The sequence below is a fragment of the Cotesia typhae genome, unplaced genomic scaffold (genome assembly GCF_013202065.1).
Source record: "Cotesia typhae breed Kobodo isofemale line unplaced genomic scaffold, CoteBio_Ctyphae scaffold_152, whole genome shotgun sequence".
Lineage (NCBI taxonomy): Eukaryota > Metazoa > Arthropoda > Insecta > Hymenoptera > Braconidae > Cotesia > Cotesia typhae.
The window spans coordinates 11,418,493-11,437,386 of NW_027423776.1; the positions used below are offsets into that span (position 1 = coordinate 11,418,493).

At 33.9% G+C, this 18,894-nt stretch overlaps 1 protein-coding gene across 1 annotated transcript in view; it reads right to left on the minus strand.

The window, feature by feature from the left end:
- Nucleotides 1-284: 284 nt before the first annotated feature.
- The window catches only part of LOC141536351 (uncharacterized), a 29,452-nt gene continuing 10,842 nt past the window's right edge, over nt 285-18,894 (minus strand). Inside the window, exons 2-6 of the mRNA XM_074256829.1 lie at nt 11,936-12,029; nt 10,840-10,963; nt 1,147-1,321; nt 662-910; nt 285-469 (exon numbers count right to left, since the gene is read on the minus strand). Of these exons, the coding sequence (XP_074112930.1) occupies nt 285-469; nt 662-910; nt 1,147-1,321; nt 10,840-10,963; nt 11,936-12,029 (827 nt within the window). The remainder of the gene's footprint in view (nt 470-661; nt 911-1,146; nt 1,322-10,839; nt 10,964-11,935; nt 12,030-18,894) is intronic.

An 18,894-nucleotide genomic window follows, 5' to 3' on the forward strand; every position in this document is an offset into this window, starting at 1 on the left:
CACTCGGAAATTAGTTTTGCGGGCCGGGTCTGGTTTACCGGTGCTAAATCAGATTTGTGCAGATAGTAGATCATGGCCTGAGAAGGGAGAGAGTGGTAGTTGTGTTCGAGGCCGGCAGTCGCTAATATTATAAACGGAAATCGAGCGAATGAACCAGCCTCCAGTTCTGGTAATCCAAATAACCTGCCTAGCCGGAACGGGGTAATGGAAGGGACGCTGCTGATGGAGGACCGAAAATCCAATTCGATTGATCTATTGATTAATTGATGATTGAGAGTCTCTAATTAAACAGAGGCGTGGAGCGTGCTGGTCGGCGGAGGTCCTGTTGGATATGAGGTGCTTCCGGGAGTTGTTGAGGCGCTGCTGCCCGCCGCTGGCTGCAGGCTTAGCTGAAGCTGGTGCTGCTGCGCCTTCGCTCTTAAGCACGCGATACTTTCATTCCTCAGCTGCTCCGTGTCCTGGACGACTCCTGGAGGACCAAAGGACACTTTTTTTTTAATTTAAAAAATTTTATTAATATTTTTTAATTAATTTTTACAAGTAGAATTTTTTTATAAATATTTATTTGATAAAAAAATTATTAAAATTGCCGTATAAAAATTAATTTTGCTTAAAAAATTTTTTTTCCCTAGAAAAAATAAAAAAAAATTGATATATTTACCGGAAGAAGGTCCTCCCATACCATCCTGGCTCTCCTGGCCGCTCTCAGAGCTGGTTGGTCCTCCCTGGTGGTGATTGTGGCTAGGACTGCTGCTGCTTCCAGCGTGGTCGTTTCCGCTGTCCTCGCCTCCAGACTTGAGGTGTTCCGCAGCCTCGATAGACTTCCGGTGCATCCCTACGGGGCCACAGTCAATCAGTTCTTGGTTAGTTTCGAAATCTTGACTAAAGCCGGTTGTCTTAGACGATTGTGCTGACAGAGACGGACAGAAAAAATACAGTTCGATATTGTTCGTTTAAATACGACGTCCCGGGACGATTGTTTTTATTTATTTCTTCTGTTCGTTTTTTAACCCAGCCACCTCGTCTGACTCAAGAAGGTCATTGTCAATCGTTAATAATTATTAATATTTTTTTTTTTTTTTTTTTTTTTTTTTTTTTTTTATCAATAATTATTAATTGTTTATTTATTATTGATTTTTAACTTACCGAGAAGCCAGGGCGCGACAGACTCGTTCTCTTTGGCGCTCTTGAGTATTGTCTCAGGAAGAGGCAGTGAATGCCGCACCATTGCTCCGTACAGACCGTATTCCGCCATTATGGTACTTCTGCCCCAACATTTTTCCGTTTTGCGCCATTTTGCTCGCCGATTTTGAAACCATACCTGCAACAAATTGATCAAAATATTTTTTATTATTTAATTATAAAATTTTCTTAATAATTAATTTCATTAAAATAAATTCAGTATTTAAAATTAAATAAACAGTAATAAATAATTTTGGATTATTAAAACCATAAATAACAGAAAAATGATAAATAATCTATCTGTAAGCCATAATTATCAGAATAATAAATATCTAATAAGCCGGAGGTTGAAAGTATGAAAGTAGACAGTGGGAAGAGTAGCAAGTGTCCCGCGTAATGATGTTGACGCGTGGCGCATCCCAGCAGGAAGCCGAAAATATCCATCTGATCTCCAGAAAAGGGCTGTGAGAAAAACTTGTATGCGGTTAATAACGACTCGTTACTTCGACAAATAAATTGGCTTACCAATGTCCATAAATTGGGGATGGGAGTTTATTCATTAGTCATCTTTGTATCATAATATAATGTAACATTTAGTAAACTTTAACTTAAATTCTTTTTAATTTTACTAGATTTAACACGCTCGCTTCGCTCGCCTTCAATCATTTAAAAATCCCGCCACTATCTCAGTCGACCAATCAACAACCGAATAAAATGGTCACAGAAGTGACGTAAAACGATACGACATCCGGCCATCAACTTTTTAGAAGAGGATCATCTTGATTAAATAAAATTTATTCAAGTCAAGAAAAATAAAATTTAGTGCCGTTAAAACAATTATTTTAAGAATTAATTAATTAATAGGGTCAAATAAAATTTATAAAAAGAGGAATAAAATTTTTTTAATAAAATTAATAAAAAAAATTTTTTTTAATGATTTGTTTAGTTAGAAATTTGTCTGTGAACATTTCTTGACCATAAAATTCGAGCGTCGTCCTTAATCTAAAGCATACTCCTGATTGAGAGTATTGAAACCTTATCGGGAAGATTTGACGACTAACGAGCACCCAATACTCTTGATAACGACCCTTCAGCCTCGTATCATCATCATCTGATTTGAAGAGGCAGCTCAGAAGCACAAAGGCACTGTTAAATTAGCAAATATTTAAAATAAAGCTCATCGCCGGATTATTCTCGAGTTAGAGAGTTTGGCTCCAATTGAGATTTGTCAGATGAGTCGGCTCTGATCGATGATACGCAAGTTACTGCGCATGCCACTCGATAACTGTTATACGGAGCCCCTCGATGCCAGATGAGGAGCAGGATCGAGCAGGATTCGAGTCGGAGGGGATGAATAAATAAATTTTCATGGTAATCGCTCGGAATAGAAAAACGAAAAGCGAAAACATTGAGCGGCTGTCAGACAACTTCGATTGCGTTTTTAATTTTTATCAACGACTGGCGAATAACTGTTTTTAATTACAATTACAAGGTGTCGCGAGAAGTAACGGGCTGTAATGGAAAAAGGACAGGAAGGTCCTCGATATAATAGAGAACACAAAAAAGTAATCACAGGATCGGATCCTTTTGCGGAATCGAGGCGCAAGATAATTTCTGGCTGGCAGGACAAATTGACAGGACAACGCTTGTTTCCCATTCACTAAAATTACGTTTCAATTCTGCTGGTGACTTTAGTATTGTTGCTACAAATTGGTACACGCCCTGGCTCCAGGCTGTTCGCCTCCCTCCACTTAACTGCCACCCTTTACACCCTTTAGATACAATGTACACCGTGGATATTTACCTATACATTTATATTTAAATACTATTACCGAATAGTCACGTACACTATTAAATTATTTTCACTCCACGGTCTAATTTAATGGGAAGCTGCCTAATAAATCGCTGGATCTTTGTCGAGCTATCAGGCCTTTTTTTTTTTTTTTTTTTTTTTTTTTTAGATATAATGAAACTATTTGCTGGACACGTGCTGGACTCTGCGGGTGACTGCTAACAAGAAAATTTACTAATTTTAACTCCAAGTTTTGAGATTGGATTATTTATCATGTTTTTTTTTTTAATTATGTATTATTAAATTATATTAAAAATTTTTCTTGAAAGTTTATTTAAAATTAAGATACTAAAAATTGAAAAAAATTTTTATTTAACAAAATAAAATTAAGATTGCTATATTTTGAAGCCCCACGAATTTTTCCTACCAAAAATGACCATCAATTAATGCTGAAATAGAATTTTGGAAGACGTACGATATTTATTAACCATGTCCTTAGATTAAAATACTTTAAATCGAATTACAAAAATTTATGATCCAACCGAAAATGAAATTGCCGTGGGCGTGGTCGAGCTGGACTAACAGTAATGCGGTTAGCGGAGATTTATATCTAACTACGTCAGCATCAACGACCGCTCTTCTGCTGGTATACTAATATAATACTAGTCCACAACAGTGCTCAAGAGTTTATTAGAATTTACAATTGCGATTATCGCGTCAACGCTCAAATTGCGTCGTCACACATTCACCCACACATACAATAGAGTTCAATGGACCGCGAAGGTTATTTATTTTTATAAAATTTATACGATTGCAGAACCAAAAAAAATTTTTTTTTTAATTTATTTTAAAAAAATTCACCAGAATAAAACTAAATTTTACAATTTATTTTTTTTTTTGTCGTCTAGTCATCGCTTAAACATCCGAATCAAATTAAAATAGAATTATCTTATTAAAAGTAATCCTAGGGAGCATAAGGGGTGAATGATAAACTCATCTTGCCCCGGTTGTCTTTATTTGTCTTTGTATTTTTAACTCTGAAGAGCAGAGCTCCCTTCGGCTCTGAAAGACAAAGCTCATGAATTTTCGTCGAAATGATCGAATGATTCTTGCACCAGTGAAATGTGTCTAGCAAGTGATATAACTGGTATGAATTCGCCGGGGTCACGGTCTTTAGTTCACCCTCGGACTCATATCAGGGTGGCAAGTACCGAGGAATCATTCGACCCCCAAGCACATTTATTATTTATATTAATAGGCACCCCATCAGAGTGTCAGAGTGTCATGTCTTCTCGACTTGGCTCACCGCAGTCGCTCCAGTTTTCTCTTGTCTCTTGTCTCTGTCTGCAGCTGCAAGGTCTATTAATTCAATAACCAGAACCAGAACCAGAACCAGAACCCAACAGATAGATAAATTATTTATTTGTTAGTGTCTTCGGTTGACTACTCAACAGTCAAGTATTCCGGTCGAGCTTTAATGAGGATGGAAAAAATTTTTGTGAGTTGACTTTTAAGAAAATAAAATGTCTACACACTAATTTTTGTATTATTACAACATTCGATTTAAATTTTTGGTTAAATATTTAGAGAATAAAAATAAAAAAATAAATTTTGTTTGAGGGTGAAGAAAACTCTTTTTAATAATTTTAAAAAGTATCTCAGTGGAAGTGGAAGTAGAAGTAGAAGTGGTAGAGTCTTTTTGCGGATATTAAATCCGACAGGGGTTATTGAGATTTAGAGGCGACACCGGCATTATATCACGAATTTAGAGTAAGGATTTACAGAGCAGTGCTGCTATCACTATCACTGAGGTACGTCTCTTACATCTTTGCTGTTCGTCTGCTCTTGTTACTTTATTCGGAACACCCGAAGAATAACCCTCGAGTATTTAATGTATTGTAGCTTTATGCCGGATTTCTCTACATTATAACTCATAACTTATAACCCACCGCTTTTTGTTCATTTAGATAAACGGGTTCGCTACTTTTCGCTTTAAAGCTACCGATCTTGTTATTATTGTTGTTATTTTCTAACGAATTTTGTCTCAATGTTAATAACCGTACGGAAGCTTAAAAGCTTTTTCATTTTCTCCGACATCAAAATAAGCGAATGCTAAAATTTTTAAAATATTTCAAAGCAAAATAAATTTATAGCTTATTTTGGTTCTTCTGTAAAGTTAATATAAAATTCTTTGAAAGGTATAAATATGTCGAAACCTATTGAAGAGCTTTCTTTGTTACTGGAAGCCTTTTATCTAAAATTTCTCCAAAAGGCTTCAAATGTTGACATCATTTCAATGAATAAATAATAAATCGATTCAATAACTCGTAAAGATGTGGTCAAAATCTGTATAAGGATTTTCATTGAAAGTTTCTACGAAACATTTGAGGAAAAATCCTTGAATTCACTTTGACGCTGTCAGATTTTTCTTAAAAAGTATAAAAATATGACTAAGACTAAAAAAAATGTCGGCCTTAAAATGAATTTACATTAAAAAATGTCAATAGTGCTGCTAGTTATCATTATCAGATAATTATCACTCGAAATATGAATGAAACATGGTAGTTTTTTCGTAATTTGTTCGACATCTCACATCTCACATCTCGATTACTCTATTCAGCCCGTATAATAGAGACATGATGGATAATTTGCCACTCGAATTATTGTCCGATGAAAATACGATCATCATTAAAATTAACGAGCGATACGCATTCACTCCTGGGATCTTAGTGATCGAATCGTCTGAAGTGGATCCGCCTCTTTCTTTCACTCATCTTCTCCTCTTCTCTTAATTCTTTTACTCAACTTCATCCACGATCCAAGTTGCCTCCTACATCCATTAAATTAAATCTATACATAAATATATATTTATTATCCGACTCAACAATATTTATTTAGAGTCAACAGCTAATTTTGATGCTCTGTTTATACAATGCACGGACCAGCACCGTTACCCAAATAAAGGACCAGTAATTTGTTTGCTTTACAAAATTCAATTGTTGGTTTTTATTCACTCAGTTATTTTATTTATTATTGTTACCTTAAAGTATAAAACTTGTTATTAGTAATTAATTATTTTATTTTAAAATCAATTTATTAATCATCACAACTCTAATTTCAGATTTGTAAATATGAAAAAATATTTTTTAGAAATAAAAATAATTAAACTCAATAAACAAAAAAATAAAAATGCCCCAATTGTCGTTTTAAAATCAAAATTTGATTGAAATTTAACTGAGTACTAAGTACTGGATGACAAGAGGAAGAAAAAAGGAAGGAAGAGAGGGTAAGAAAGTAGAGTTGAATTTCCCGGTTGGATTCGTGGGTCATTTGAGCCGTTTCCAGACCATTACCTTTTCTTAACTCGACTTGCACGTTTGGTCGCCAGCCGGCAGTCGGTAGTCTGGCTCTGGAGGTTGAAACGCGGGGCACGTAATCGCTCTGGCATCATATATCTATATCAGTATATCCTCGTTATATAAGCTCGGTTTCTTTAAAGATTACACTCTCGAGTAAGCGTCTTATTTGGTCTTTACTAGCTCCCGGTCTGGCTCCTGGACCAATCCCGCTTTGTAAGTCTCGGAACAGTTCCGGCCAATGGCAGTCGCCAACTATCGGAAAAGTTATGGCCTGCATGTGTGTATGTGTCCAAAATAACGCGGTTTTAAAAGTTACTTGCTGAATAAAGATCGAACTTACTTAGATACATTATCTAGTTTTTATAACGATCTCTTCGGGGGATTTGCCAACTGTTTTTGCTGGAAGGGTTTCATTTTATTTATTGTAGTTTTTGAAATTTATTTTAGACAAAAATAAACTGGAAAATTGTGGGTTTTTTTTTTTTTTTTTTTTTTTTTTTTTTGGAGTAATTTGAGTTGTCAAATTAGAAGCAAAAATATTGATTAAAATTGTCATAAATAATAATTAGAATAAAATATTTGATATGAAACTCAAAATAAATTAAAGACAATATTTTATATCAATTTAAATTTATTTTTTCCTTTCCCAAAAAAAAATTTGACAGCGAAAAAAAAAAAAATATCTTTAAAAGAGTTTATAAAAAAGCTAAGGGAATGAAAGGCGCCTCCCGCCGCGAGTTAATCGAAATGTCTGCTCCAGACCTGAAGATTCGCAACAAAGTTATTTAATAAATTTTTGTAGTCTCTTTCGGTGGCACAGAAATCAACCTCTTGCCGGTCACAGTTAAATCAATTATCGACTATTATATACATGTATTGTATACATGCCTATTTACTATTTACAGGGAATTAATATTAATATTAATATACTAACAGCGCTATAAAGAGTGGCAAATTGGTCTGCGCTACTTTAATAAACAGAATATCGACAAGGGAGCCGAGCCAAGACGGGGATGAAGAAGGACAAGGACGGGCCATTACGAGGGTTACGAAAATTATACTGGCTGAGCAGCACGCGTACCAAGGGATCGATACCTCATACCTCGTTTTCAGTTGGCAGTACTCACGAATGTGGACATTATCGATGGAGCCTTGGGTTTATATCCGACAAATTACACCACGAATCACCACTATTGGATTATTATTTGATTAGTACGCCGAGGAACCGGCTATAACATGTGAAATATATTATCCAATTATCTACTCAACTCCACTCGATCAAATATCAATTGTATTTTTAGATTTTCTTGGAGAAAAATTTTATGCTATAGCCTGATATGTGCAGATATAATTTTTTTCTATGGCTAAATATGGCCTGCCATATTTTAATCTAAATAATTTTCATATCAGGTCATATAATTTTTTTTTATGCTCATATAAGGATATATCAAGCTATATATATATATATATATATATATATATATATATATATATATATATATATATATAGCCATATCAGATTATATCAAGTCATATGTAGCCATAGATAATTTTTTATATGGCTATATTATGATATATCAAGCGATATATGGCTATATATATTCTAATATGGCAAATTTATGCAACAGAACATATTTTGCCATATCAAAAGATGATATATGCACATATTAAACGTATTAAAAATTTTAATATAGCCATAAATGAGCATACAAAGCCATATCAGAAAATTTTGTTGACGGGTTCCCAGACTTTCCTTCAACTAAGCCCCGTTATATTTACATTGATGAAGGTTCGAGTAGCGAACTATAGCCTTCATACTATACCTGGTAATCCCGGTTTTTGTAACACCCTATTAGCGGAGAATTTGACAGCGTTACATCAACCTCTAAATAATAAAGTGAACTTGTGAGTATGTATAAGCCTCTGCTGGATGAACTGGCAAGTGGCGAGTCATCTACGGCCTCTTGCTACCTCTAGGATCCAACAATGCTGAGCAGTGGCCTCATATACTTATACTTGTACTTGTATGGCTGCACGGGTTTCGTCTTGAGTGGTGAAGCTCACAAAAAAACAAGAAGAAGAAGAAGAAAAAGAAAAAGAAGAAGAAGAAGAAGAAGAAGAAGAAGAAGGTTTTCTCAGGGCCAACAATACTCTGCAGGAGAAGGGCCATTGTGGCATAAACGCGTGGCGCCATTGAGCACTCGTTAAAATAACCCCGAGCAGGTATACTGGACATTGACAGCTCCATTGACATTCTTGGACTTAATATCTCGTGTCAACATATTATTGCCCGACGGATTAATTCTTTTTTATTTTTTCGATGAGAGATAAATGGGGGGTAATGACAGATGGAAATTTATGAGAATGGAATTTGGGTTTGAAAATGTTAGATGATTAATTTTATTGTGAATTATTGTTTTATTTATGTATTGAGAAAAAATTATTTTTTAGAAATTTTTTGACTTGAATCAAGTTGAAAAATTATTAAAAAAAATTTTTATTATTGAGATTTAATAAAATTACTGTGTAAAAAATAATTTGATAATATTTTTCAACAATTAAAGTAATTAAAATTCTCGAGAAATAATTATGAATTTATTAATTTAGTGAAACAAGTAGTATAAACCAATATTAACGAAATATCAGATGGATAAGTTAATATATTTAAATGAAAATTGAAATATCAGCGTGTCCTCAGTAATTAATATCAAAGGTCAAAAGTTCATATTGCTATTTTAATTAACGCAATAGTTATTTACAATAAAATTTGATTAATTACTTGAATATAAAATAAAAATTCTTATAGTTCAAGATTTATTTTTTTGAATCAGTAATTTTTTTTCAATAATTCAAACCTCTGGTATTTATTTATTTACGACAGTCTAGCCCGCGATTGAAATAATAAATTATAAATCGAGAAGCATTGTGCGATCTCCCACAAAATATTTACCCGGGCATATATTGATACGTGGCGAGTTATTTGAGTGACAAATATTAACGATTAATTATTGAGCCTTGAGCGGAGCACAATGATAGTCATTAGTCATTATGAATAAATATCCAATGAACAACAACACCGGACTGACAGACGTCACTCAAGAAAAAAAAAAAAAAAAATCCCTCATCTCAATTAATCGCGATGATAATAAACAACAATTACCCAGTTACTGAGTAATGAAGGAATAAAACAAATAAGTATCCGCCTCCTTCTTTTCGGCACGTGTGACTTCTTGCACTTATTCGCGGAACAAACAAGGGGTGGAAAGGAGCCGAGGACAGAACGGAGGGAGTAAGCCCATAAACCACGCACACATTTGTCCCCGTTATGTTTTATATTAACGAGCATAGAGCTCCCTCTCTCTCTCTCTCTCGCCCCTTATAATCTGTCCCTTGGCGTTGCGGAACTTAGAAACAAAAGACGACGGAAGCCAGGCTCTGATTGGCCCCCTGGCTCGCGAATCGAGGTCCTGATTGGCCCGCGGAACCGCACCCACCCTGCAATGGCCGCTTTGTCAGTGTGTTCTGGCTCGAAGTTCGCCGCGCACCCCTGCACGCGTTTACCCGCAACCACTACCACCACTGCAAATAGTACTAATACCACCGCGGCCCTCTTTACACTCCCACCCAGTCACCCAGCCACCCACCCTCGGCGCCGGCATTACCCTGGTCTGTGTTAAACTCAGCACCGCTACTATTCTACTCTCTACTATGCTGCCTTTCAATTATGTCTAAATACACTCACATCCACATTCAACGGTGGATTTACCACACCTAAGCCCATTAGTGTTGACGGTCTGTGTGTGACCTCTCATTTCGATTTTTTACTGTTTTAATGCCATTTTCTGAGGTAATGTCTTGATATAGTTCAATTCTGGCATTTCTGCTGCTGACATTTCGGGACAGAATTTGTGAAATTATTTAGTTGGCTCAAACAATTTTAAATTAAGAATATTAGGTTGAAAAATTTGACTTTAATTGAGTAAAAATTATTTTTTAATCGAATAAATTTTTTTATTAGTTTAAAAATTAAGAATTAAAAAATAAAAATTGATTTAAAATTTCTTGGCTTAAAATATCTTCAAAATTTTAAAAGAAAAAATTCTTGTGAGTTAATTATTAATATTTTAATTAAAAAAAAAAATCAATAAGAATGATTTAAAAAAAAATATCAAATTCCCGAATATTTATTTCTAAGCCAGTAATTGCCCGAGTATTTAAAAAAAAAAAAAAAAAAAAAAAAAATCCCCGAGAAAATAGACCCGGAAAGCTGGCATCCCTTCCGGTTTATTAAGACTCAGAGTTTCCTCGGCCTTAGCCTCTGGGGTGGCTCACAAAAAGAAAAAAAGGCAAAAGAGCCTTGTTCCAGTGCTGCGGCGCGGAAACCGCAAACTCAGCGCTGCTTTCCCCCCTTGATATTTTATTTAATATCCAGTTGTGTAATATTATAACAATAATAATAATAATAATAATAAATAAATAAATAAATGAATTAAGATTAAAACTCACTTGTATTCTGTCCTCGGGAAGGTCTGTCCGGAGGCTGAGCATCTCGCGGGCGTAGACGTCGGGATAGTGGGCCTCTTTGAAAGCAGCCTCCAGCTCCTCCAGCTGCTGGGACGTGAAAATCGTCCTGGAGCAACAACCACATGAACCTAGTTATATGCCATTACAATTTTTCCTTAAGACTACTCATCAGGGAGAACACTTTAAATACTGTTTTATTTGTTTAAAATTATAATTTGTAGTTTATAATTGGACAGTCGGCCAATTTGGGCAGGCAATTACCCAACCACTGACTAGGTTGTTTTTAAAATAATAAATAGCTGTAATTTGTGATGATAAAAGGCGAGAAAAAATAATAGCCAAATGGAATTTAAAAATTCAAGTCATTTCCGTGTGCCGGAGCGCCGTTTCGCAGGTGGCTTTTGTTAGTTTTAAATGCGGACAGATTTTAAGCGCCTCGTTTCTCACTACATTTACACGCCTATTATTGACCGCCCGAAAATTTATTTTTATTTACCTTTTTTTTCTGTTTTAAATTTATTTTGTTTCGCGTTTTTCAATTCTCTGTTCTCATGTAATATGTTTGAACTTACTCACAATGTTTCATTTCTATATTTAATTTGTAGACAATAACTTTTTTTTTTTTTTTTTTTTTTGTTGATTTGTCATTCTTATAAATAAACTCAATTTTTTTAAAAAAAGGTCAAAGTTCGAATAGAATATTTTGATTTTTTTATTTTAAATTCTAGTGTAATAAATTTTTGTAATAAATATTAATTTTTTAATAAATAAAATATTTATTAATTATTTTTTATATTTTAAAAGCTCTTTTCTAAAAATCAACTTGTTAAAAAAATAATTGAGGATCATTTAAGACTTTTTTAACTTTTAAAATTTTAATTATTTGTTTAAATTATTTAAAATTATTTTTAAACTCTTAAATTTCATAAATATTTACGTAACGAAATTAAAAAAAATTTTTTTTAACAAGTTATTACACTGAAGGATAAAAATAAAGCATGAGATATTAATAAAAGTCAAAAAAATTAATTATTATGATAAATTAAATGAATTAAAAAAATTAATGTTAGAGACTCACCTATGACGACGTTTTTTCTTCTTTTTTTTACTGAATCCTGATAACCCGTCGACGGTGAAGTCTTTGCCGGATTCAACATGATGGCCAACGCCTCCTTAAACAAACAAACAAACCCATTATTATTATTATTTAAATAATTAATTTAAAGTGAATAAATAGAGTTAATAATAATTTTTAATTTGTGATGGGCGAGTTGAAGGCTCATTATTTCTCATAGCCGATATAATTGATAATTATACGGCGGAACGTCCAAATCTTCGCGCATTTCGGTATTCGGCATCAAATTACCCATTATACCGGTTATTATACTTTGGCTGCATAAGACCGGGATGAGCTATTACGCGGAAAAGGGAGAGAATAAGTAAATAAATTTATAAAAATAATTGAGGAGGTACCTCTCCTAGTGAAACTTGTTAATTAAAGCGTATGAGTCTTGAGGGCGTAAATACTAATTGTGAGGTTGTTTAGTTTTACTTTTTTTATTTTTTTTTTTTTAAATTATTCTCGAGTATTTGAGACATTTATTAAAGCTAATTATTGTTAATTTAAAGATCTACTTGAATTAATAAAAGCTCGCGGCGTCTACTCATTAACTAATTGCTCGCGGTAACAATACTATTGTTTTGCTACTTGAGGGAGTGTATGACCATCGAATACATTATTTTTGCCTTAATCAAGTGAGTTTATAATCAAGGTAAGAATTTTTTAATAAATTATTTTATTAAAACTCTTTTTATAATTTTTATTCCCAATTTTCCAATTAATAATTTATTTTTCTGTGTTTAAAATTATTTTTTTTTTTTACTTTTTGACCCCGAAATTTCAATTAAAAATTAATTTTTCAATTTTTTAACCCAACATTGTTGTCAAAATATTAATTTTCAAATTTTTAATCAAGATTTTTAAGCATAAATTAAATTCTCCAATTATTAATCCCAATATTGGAGTCGAAAATTAATTTCTCAGTAAAAAAAAAAAAAATTAAGTAAAACAATAATAAAAAAATAAAATAGTTGTCTGTAATTGTTACTTAACCCTCGAAAAGTCACCCGAATTATCCATATTAAAGACAATTAGTCTTAAAAAAATAAACTAGCCAACCCGAACTTGAACGCGTGTTGAGGTTAACGAGTAAATAAATAAATAGAGCTATTTGTACATCAGGCATATGGCTCAACTCAAAACTCCGACTGACAGAAGTAACAACTCAGTCTTCCAATAATAAAATAACCAGCAGCCAGAAGCCCGACATCATTACATTATATTACAACATTATTAAACCCGAGCGATTCTTTCAACAGGAAAGGATATCAATAATGCTTGTTGTCTTAAAATATAAAATATTCCTGGTGGCGTCTGGAGTCTCGAGGGTTGTTTTCGCATATATTTATAAGCCAAAGGCGGCGTAATAATAAAAATATCATCAAAGAAACGGATTATTCGTTTATGCTTAGTTGAATTACTTGTAATTTTGAGAAGCTGACGTCGATTCGAGTATGTAAAAATAATTCATATTTGTCCTCCCCCGGGGGAGGGTGCAAGAGGGATGGAAAAACAAGACGCAAATGTGTTAGAGAGAGTACTCGTGAAAGTCGGTATTGAAATAGGGGGTGAAACTACAACTAGCAGTAGCGGCAAGCCCCGGATCCGAACGGGAACGGGCTAGGGGATGCTTTCGTTGTGGATGGGTTCGGTTACCAGGCAACCGGCGATAAAGGAACGCGGATAGCCAATGGCGGTCCTCCAGCCGCTCCTCAAGCACTAACTTGGCTCACTGTTTTACATGCTCGAAAGTAAGACCGAGCTACTCCACTGTCCCGGGTAAGGCGGGCGAACTTATACAGACAAAGCTCGGGAAATCGGCCACGCCGAGGATAAGGATGGTTTAGTGGCTGTTAAGGATTTAGCTCCTCTTCTTCTTCTCAGCAGACAAGACTTTTACTGAAAAATTTCCGGAGTGGGTGATTTTTAATTGATTTATATTCACTTTAGAATTATTTTATTTGGGAGAAAAAATTCTTAGGATAATTTAAAATATAGTATTTATTTGTTAAAAAATTATACAAATTCCCAGTAAAATTGAAGTAATTAATTTTATTTTTATTATTTACGTTAGAATTTTTCAACAAAATAATTTTATTTCTAAGATTTTAAAATAATATTTTTAATATTAAATTTAAAATAAATTATTTCAAGTATTTCTTCGTAATTTTGAATAACAAATTCATTCCATCCGACTAAAAATTAATTAAAGTCAAAAAAGTCACTCCAGACTCTCCAGAGCATAGAAGTGACGGCGATAATTGATATTCTAATCCTGCTTAGCTCTACTTTATGCAAAACCACTCAATGTACGCATCAATAGCGGCATTATTTAAATTTAATAATTCATTAGCGAGAGAGAGAGAGAGAGAGAGAGAGAGAGAGAGAGAGAGAGAGAGAGAGAGAGAGAGAGGACCGGGATTCTAAAGAGAAGAGGAATTTGTAATTATGGATTTTTAAATTAATTATTAAGAAAACGCGCACGCAATGATTCGCGATGCAGATGCACGTGTCCTCCCTCGAGTCCGGGCTGAGCCGAACGAGACTGTTGAGTTATACGGAGCACCCTCTTGGGACATCTTGCGACACCACTTGTACACTTGTATATACTTGTAAGCTTGTATATTGTGCACTGTACACTTGTACAACGTATTAAGCCTCGGGTACTAATCCCGAAATTTAATTTGAAAATCTTTTCACCCGCGAATTCTAGCAACCACGCCCGCACCAAGGATACCTACTGGGACTGGGAATTACCGCTTTGTATTGGGTGATTGAAAATTTGTTTCCCGGCATCCCCGGATTCGCTCACATTCATTATATACGCGGGTTATATTTTTACTCGTTTTTATTTTTAGTCCTTTGATCGTGAATTAATGCCATCCAGTCATTATTCATTTTCATAGGGAGTATTATTGGAAATTGTTAATAATTGTCGGCTATCTTTGCATATATATATATATATATATATATATATATATATATATATATATATATATATATATATATATATATATATATATATATATATATATATATATGTACGTACTGTTTTTAATTATTTTTTTTATAAAAAAAAAAAAATTTTTTTTTTCTTTTATAAATCTTTTTAATTTAAAAAGTTTATTGGTAAAAATTAAAAAATAAACAAACTCTACTTTGTGACTTATTTTTGCTGGGATTTCAATGAAAAATGGTCGGATCGAGACAAAAAAAAAAAGAAATTAAAGTTCAAAGAAGAAGCTTGAAAAAAAATAAATTTCAAAAATTTTGTATTTTTTGTTTTTGATTTAGAAGGTCAAAAAAATTTTTTTTAAATAAATTTTTATATACGACAGTTAGTATGATTGTCCAGCTTTAATTTATTTTTTACTAGATTTTATTGTGAGAATTTTTTACTGAAATATAGCTGATTAAAAATCACCAAAAATTGGAGATTTATTTAGCTGTTGGAATTTTTGGAGAAAAAAAATTAAATTTTTTGGAGAAAAAAAAAGAAAAATAATAAAACGATTGAAAGAATTTTAGTGAAATTAAAAAAGTGACGTTTTCATCGAGTATTCGCGGGACGAATCGAGCGTATCGTAATAGCGTGTGGGGATGTTTGGACAGAGAGAGTGAGAGAGAGGCGAGGGGTTCTCAGGATATATCCCTTGGGATGTTTCGGTATATTAGGAACCCCGAGTAGTCTATTCGCAACATTGTAGATTGTGGAACAAGCATGTAAAACACTTGTAGAAAAACCGACAGCCGTTCTGGGAGCGTTGACGCCTGGTAGTCGGTGTGTTTGGGGTCGATCCTATTTATTATTTGGTCAATTCAATTTTTCATTTCTCCAGAGACTTTTTCTGAAGCGAATTAATCCTCTCTTTGCTTGCAAGTATCTGGTAATGGCAATTCGAAAACTAGAGCTCCCTTTCCCCGAAACTAGGGACCAAAATAGGAACCATAACACCAGATATTATAATTTTTTGTGCTTTTTGTTGGGCATTATAATAACCGGGCATTCTGTAACCCGAAACACCTCTGAACGTGTGAATATTATGATGGTCAGGCATTAACGTGTCAAACTCAGACAATCCCCAAGTGTTGATTACCCAAAAACAACCTTTTGTCTCACTTCGTACACCAGACTTTGTTCTACCAGGTTCTACTCTTGTTTCTTCCTCTGGCTCGTGAGCTGAATCTTCTCAAAAAAATTCAACGCTCTATTTATCCATCACATGATCTCTCCGAGAAGAGGGTTAGCCCTCTCCGTCCTTCAGTAAGAATTTATTTTTCTTTATTGAGATTGAAATCTTTTTTTACCTAGTTTTAGTTGTTATGCAATTAATATAAATAATATTTCAGAAACTACTGAGTTTAGAAAAAAAATTTTGAGACAAAAGTTGTAGCTTTAAGTCTCCTCTTTAAGACAAAATTTGTTCGGTTGCTTAATTTTAATTAGTTTAGAAGTTATGAATTTTTAAAGTCTGCCCGAAATTTTGAATTTTCCCGATGTGACTAATTGAAGCTAATCAATAATTTATTGATCCTGAAAAATAAAATTTGGACAAAACTAACCATCAAACACATTTAATTCCATAGCTTACCCATTTGCAGATGCAAGAAGCAGCATGAAATAATTAATGAAATGAAACTAGGAGAGCGTGCGTGGAGAATGTAGAGTTAAACTCTTCCACTCAATAACCGAGCTGGTTTTGCCTACGGGATAGCATCAGACCGTTCATTCTGGGGGCATAAGTCAGGAATTCCGGACTTGCGTTATATTACTAGGTGGAGCGGTGTCACGGCGCCTAGAACGAGCTAGAGCAGGGTGGGATGCCTCCGAAAGGGTGGAACGGTTATAAGCTATTGCCAGGGCACCGGTATGCACAGCCATTTACTTCATTATGTCATTAAGCTTAATGGCCCTGGGTTTAACGTGACTTGGGGGTTTCCAACCACTTTCCGCTTTCCACCTTCCACCTTCTCCACCATCCACTTTCCCGCTTCACACTTAACACTTTCCAAGAGCTACCGTACCCCATTAACTCCCTCGATGGATCCGATGGACCAAAATATCCCTTTGTCTCTTTGCGACAATGACCAAAGACTTTACGACTGCTGACTCTACTCCCTTCGGATGACCGGCGACTATTTCGCTTAAACCTCTCTGCCTAATTGTATACTCTGTTTTATTTTATTCTTCGAGTATCATATTTGCTCAGAACCGCCTCAAATATCTCAAGTCTTCTTTGCTTAGGGCTTTTTATTTAATAGACTGCTCAAATCTTCAATAGAGATGTGTTATATTATATATTATATTATGCTACAGACGTGATAACACGTGCACTATTTCAGGAAGGTGTTGACGCCTGCTTATGTTATGTTTTAACAGTAACCCAATAGTATTTTAAGTGAAACAAAGTCACATGTCGTCTGGCGCCGGGAACGTCACTTTCGATCCCTCTTCCTCTCTATCTAGTTCCGGTACCTATTAAGTGTCATATATTTGACGCTTATTACAGCTGGTTCCTTTTTTTTTTTTTATTAAACTTTGAAACTTTGTGGGAATTGTAGCAATCATGAGAAAAATTTAATAGATCAAATTAACTACTTTATTGAAATATTGTACTTTTTCAAATTTTGGGCAGACTTAAAAAATTCATAACTTTTAAAATAATTTAAATTAAGCAACCGAACAAATTTTTTCTTAAAGAACAGACTTAAAGCTACAACTTTTGTCTCAAACTTTTTTTTATTAAGTCAATAATTTCCAAGATAAAAATTACTTTAAAAAACCAAATTTTCTCAAAAAATTCTTATATATAATTATTTTCTTTAAAGATAAATTTTATTAAATCTAGCGCTTTCTCCCAATTTCTACCTCAGTAAATTCCAAAATTACACTGAACAAAACCTCCAGTAACCCACTAAAACCATGACATTCAACACTCAACTAAAGCTCCAGTGAGTTTCCTCAAAGCTGTGAATTTTTGACGATCTACAGGTAGATTTAAGTACACACTACTCATTGTCAGTTCACCTCTCGACTTATTCACACCTGACAATTCACAACAGTCGATATATATATATATATATATATATATATATATATATATATATATATATATATATATATATATATATATATATATATAGAGCCCAATACAGTAAATATTGAGATGCAAATAGTAACTTGGCTTTATCAAAATAATTTCCCGAATATAATATGTATCCACACATCCAAATATGAGTTGATGACAATACTATCGATTTATTCAGCCACCCTATTGGCAGATGCTCCGAGCACCCTCACACACTCGCATTTACATAGCATTGATATTTACAACCGAGACTATTATTTAAACGAGATACCTCGTAGCGCTCCGGCAATCGACAATCGAGTAATCCTGTAACGTAAAACGCTAACCTAAACCTGAACCAAAAAGTAACCAAAACACCCCGTTACGCCCATCTCTGTCAAAATATTTCCCGAGGGGTGGGTCGGCACCAAGAACCAGTCCTCAAAAAGGGTTTAAAATTTCTTCCATTTATCTGATTCACATTTTATTTTAATCTAAGCCTGCCTCCTCCAGCAATATTTGCCAAAGCTCGATCCATTGTTCTCCAGTCGAGTGTTGGATCTCCCGATATGGCGTCAGAGACTTCACTAAGATCCTTTGTCAGAGGACAGCTGAGTCAAAATGGCCACGCAGTGACGTAACTACTGCTCTTGTATGTAAACAAGGAAAGAAATTTGTGATAGATTCATTTTTAAAAAATTTAAAGAGATGATTTACAATTTTTTAATAGCAAAAAAATCTTTTGATAAATTTTAATAATAAAAAAAAAAAAAAAATTAAAAAAAGAACAAATTGATGAAAAAAAATATGTAATTTTTTGGACAACTTTTAAGTAATTAGCGATTGCAG